The sequence below is a fragment of the Embiotoca jacksoni genome, unplaced genomic scaffold (genome assembly GCF_022577435.1).
Source record: "Embiotoca jacksoni isolate LCO1_2020_lvr unplaced genomic scaffold, fEmbJac1.0.p SCAF_58, whole genome shotgun sequence".
NCBI lineage: Eukaryota > Metazoa > Chordata > Actinopteri > Embiotocidae > Embiotoca > Embiotoca jacksoni.
The window spans coordinates 1,378,583-1,382,570 of record NW_027185412.1 but is presented as its reverse complement, the minus strand read 5'-3'; the positions used below and the strand labels follow the sequence as shown (position 1 = coordinate 1,382,570).

General features: G+C 47.7%; 1 protein-coding gene across 3 annotated transcripts in view; it reads left to right on the top strand.

The window, feature by feature from the left end:
- ece2b (endothelin converting enzyme 2b) overlaps nt 1-3,603 on the top strand; it is a 24,020-nt gene extending 20,417 nt beyond the window's left edge. The window contains exons 11-19 of one of the 3 annotated variants that reach the window (XM_069173201.1): nt 119-229; nt 329-427; nt 719-796; nt 885-988; nt 1,135-1,245; nt 1,329-1,396; nt 1,931-2,121; nt 2,198-2,293; nt 2,725-3,603. In XM_069173201.1, coding sequence (XP_069029302.1) covers nt 119-229; nt 329-427; nt 719-796; nt 885-988; nt 1,135-1,245; nt 1,329-1,396; nt 1,931-2,121; nt 2,198-2,293; nt 2,725-2,901 — 1,035 coding nt within the window. In that variant the 3' untranslated portion in view covers nt 2,902-3,603. Of the gene's footprint in view, nt 1-118; nt 428-718; nt 797-884; nt 989-1,134; nt 1,272-1,328; nt 1,397-1,930; nt 2,122-2,197; nt 2,294-2,724 lie in introns of all 3 variants that reach the window. The other 2 variants (XM_069173202.1, XM_069173200.1) reach the window with 2 other exon arrangements.
- The last annotated feature ends 385 nt before the right edge of the window (nt 3,604-3,988 follow it).

Below are 3,988 nucleotides of genomic sequence, written 5' to 3'. Positions count from 1 at the left end.
GGTTGTAGTTAGTTGGACCTGGCTCTGGTTAGTTTAAACTGGTTATAGTTAGTTAGACCTGGCTCTAGTTAGTTTAAACTGGTTGTAGTTAGTTGGACCTGGTTCTGCTGTGTTGCAGTCCTGCACCCCGCGCTGGCAGACGTGCATCGGGAACACTGACGACACTCTGGGCTTCGCTCTGGGAGCGCTCTTCGTCAAGGCAACATTCGACAAACACAGCAAAGAGATCGTGAGTCACCGCAGAGTCTCTACCTGCAGGAATCATCAGCCGGTCCGGTTACTGCAGCCGGTTCTGGTTCTGACCCACTTCACCTGTGTCTCCTTTCAGGCCGAGGAAATGATCAACGCGATCCGCTCGGCGTTTAAAGAAGCGCTGGACCGACTCAGCTGGATGGACGAGCACACGAGACGGGCGGCAAAAGACAAGGTACACACGGATGGGTGGGTCGAGGGGACGGATGGGTGGGTCGAGGGGACGGACGGGTGGGTCGAGGGGACTGACGGACAGACAGGCGGGTCGAGGGGACGTTTCTACGTGAAGCTCCTGAGCCAGAACTAAAGTCTGGATCAACCAAACTCTCAGAATTATCGTCAGTTTGACTGTCAGTACTTTACATATCAAACTGAGGTCCGAGTCTGAAGGTCCTGAAGGTCCTGTTGAGGACTATAAATGTCGACATGTGATTCTGGTCGTGAAGCGCTGGTTTGTGTCCTTCAGGCTGACGCCATCTACGACATGATTGGTTTCCCAGAATTCATCCTGGACCCGAAGGAGCTGGACGACGTTTACGACGGGGTGAGTGACTGCTGTCCGTCATCTCTGACAGGTGGATGTTCTGGTGGTTCTGTTCTGTGTTCTGACAGTTCTGTTCTGTTGGGTTCAGTACGACGTGTCCGACGACAGCTTCTTCCAGAACATGTTGAATTTCTACAACTTCTCTGCCAGAGTGATGGCCGACCAACTGAGGAAGACGCCCAACAAAGACCAGTAACACACACACACACTTTAAACAGGCACCGTCTCACAGGACCATTAGTGTTGAGAGAAGACAGTTTGTGAATACGACCTCTGGATGTTAGGACCACCAATTAACTCCTCTCCTTGTCTCCTCGTCTTCTTGATTCCTCCTCCAGGTGGAGTATGACTCCTCCCACAGTGAACGCCTACTACATGCCCACTAAGAACGGCATCGTCTTCCCTGCTGGGATCCTGCAGGCTCCGTTCTACGCCCACGACCACCCCAAGTCTGTCTCTGTCCACCTGTCTGCCTGTGAGTTCCTGTTGTCTCCTGGACTCTGAAGGTAACCGTGTATCGCTGTCTCTGCAGGGCGTTGAACTTCGGAGGTATCGGGGTGGTGATGGGTCATGAGCTGACTCATGCCTTCGATGATCAGGGTGAGTCTGGACCTCACCTGGTGACTTCCTGTCCTCACTGTGTCTCTGCACAATGGTTTTGGACACGTTGGACTTGGTTTTGGACACATGTTGGACTTGGTTTTGGTAACATGTTGGACTTGGTTTTGGACACGTTGGACTTGGTTTTGGACTTGTTGGACATGGTTTTGGACATATGTTGGACTTGGTTTTGGACTCGTTGGACTTGGTTTTGGACATACGTTGGACTTGGTTTTGGACTCGTTGGGACTTGGTTTTGGACATGCTGGACTTGGTTTTGGACATGTTGGAATTGGTTTTGTACACGTTGGACTTGGTTTTGGACTTGTTGGACATGGTTTTGGACATATGTTGGACTTGGTTTTGGACTCGTTGGACTTGGTTTTGGACATACGTTGGACTTGGTTTTGGACATACGTTGGACTTGGTTTTGGACACGTTGGACTCCATCATTCAGCTCTATCAGTGAGGACGGAAGGACAGACTGTGTCCATTTTCCACATGTGGTCAGATTAATGTGACTCCTTCCATCAGGTCGTGAGTACGATAAAGAGGGGAACCTGAGGCCGTGGTGGCAGAACTCGTCGGTGGAGGCGTTCCGCCAGAGGACGGAGTGCATGGTGGACCAGTACAGCCGCTACACCGTCAACGGAGAGCACGTCAACGGGAAGCAGACGCTGGGAGAGAACATCGCTGACAACGGAGGGCTGAAGGCAGCGTACCACGTCAGTATAATCTGAACCGAATCATGCCGAACCGAACCGAGTGAACGTCGGACTAAACCATATTAATGTTCTGCAGGCGTACCGGTCGTGGATCCAGAGAAACGGTGAGGAGAAGAGACTTCCTGCCGTCAACCTGACCAACGACCAGCTCTTCTTCGTGGGATTTGCGCAGGTGAGAATTAGCCGGCAGCCAATTACAGCGCAGTTATCTTTCCAAGGAAATGGGCTCCATTTGCTTTCAAAATAAGAGCTTTAAATGCTTTTTAAATCCCATTCATTCAACACTTAAACAAAGTTGAGTCCCTTCAGGCTGGAAGTGGAGAGAACTCATCTAACATGTTCCTCATTCCATCAGAAGAACACATTTCCCACAAACATTATTTTGAAAGGAGTCTTTATGCTGTAATGCTTTCAGCAGAACTTCTGTTCACAATGTTTTTCATAGAAAAATCGCACAAATTTTGTAAAATTACAAACTGCAGCAAATATTGTGGAGATTTCTTGAACTTCCTGAACGAACTGATTGTTCTTCAGGTGCACCCAATGGTCTGCTGCCAGGGGTCAGAGGTCAGACTGCTGACTCTCCTGTGCTCTGTTTTTTAGGTGTGGTGCTCCGTTCGAACACCAGAGAGCGCTCACGAGGGCCTGGTGACCGACCCCCATAGCCCTCCCCGGTACAGAGTCATCGGCACGCTGGCCAACTCGCCGGACTTCAGCCGCCACTTCAGCTGTCCTGCAGGGACGCCCATGAACACCGGGAGGCGCTGCGAGGTCTGGTAGACGGACTAAAGAGGACGGGGGGCGGGGCCTTTAGGAAGGGGTGACCTGTTCATGAGGAGGTTGACCAGCTCGTTAGTGTCTTAATTAGAGTGTTGAGGTGGGTTCTGGAGCAGCAGGTGTAACCTTCAGTTAATCTGTTACTTAGCAACGATCAAACTCACTTCCTGTCTGGAAACTAAACGGACTCAGTGGACTCAGAGACATGAGGGACTAAGGATGATGATAAGGATGATGATAATGATGATGATGATGATGAAGCCACGTGTTGCTGAATTCTGCTTTATCACCTTTATTGATTATTATTATTATTATTATTATTATTATTATTATTATTATTATTATTATTATCATCAACGGGCTTTGGTTTGTGTGTGTGTGTGTGTGTGTGTGTGTGTGTGTGTTGTACGAAAGAGCTCTGTAACCCTGTCTCCCTCTGATGACATCACTGTGATGACCTCATACAAAGTTGAACTGTTACATCATCAGTCATGGCCCTGTGTGTGTGTGTGTGTGTGTGTGTGTGTGTGTGTGTGTGTGTGTGTGTGTGTGTGTGTGTATGTGTGTGTGTGTGTGTCTGTGGTAGATCACTCAGAGGAAACTGTCGTCTGATTGGCTGGAGGGTTTCATTTTTCAGTGAAGGTGTAAATTTCAGTTTTCGACACATTAAACATAAATAATGAATAAAAGTATAGAAACTAATAAGAGGTTTTAATGGATCCACACACACACATACACATACATACACACACATACACACACTGCTCTGAAAAGCCCTCCGAACCCTTTAATTAATGTGTTCATGTCGCCTTAAAGCTCGTTAAAATTCAACTGCACCTTTATTTCTGTTATTTCTGAGGTAACAGAGGAACATTTTCACTCATCAAACCACTCCACAAGTGTTGTCATGGTAACCGAGACGCTTCTATTTGAAAACCCAAGTTCAGTGTTGATTAATCAACGTTAACTGACACCATCAAACGCCTTAAAATAATTACACTTTATTCTGAAACAGAATTTGGGACATTGCTTTAAAATTAAAAACAATAAAACGCCTTTGATGTTTTTGGTTTTGATGTAGGCAAGGAGT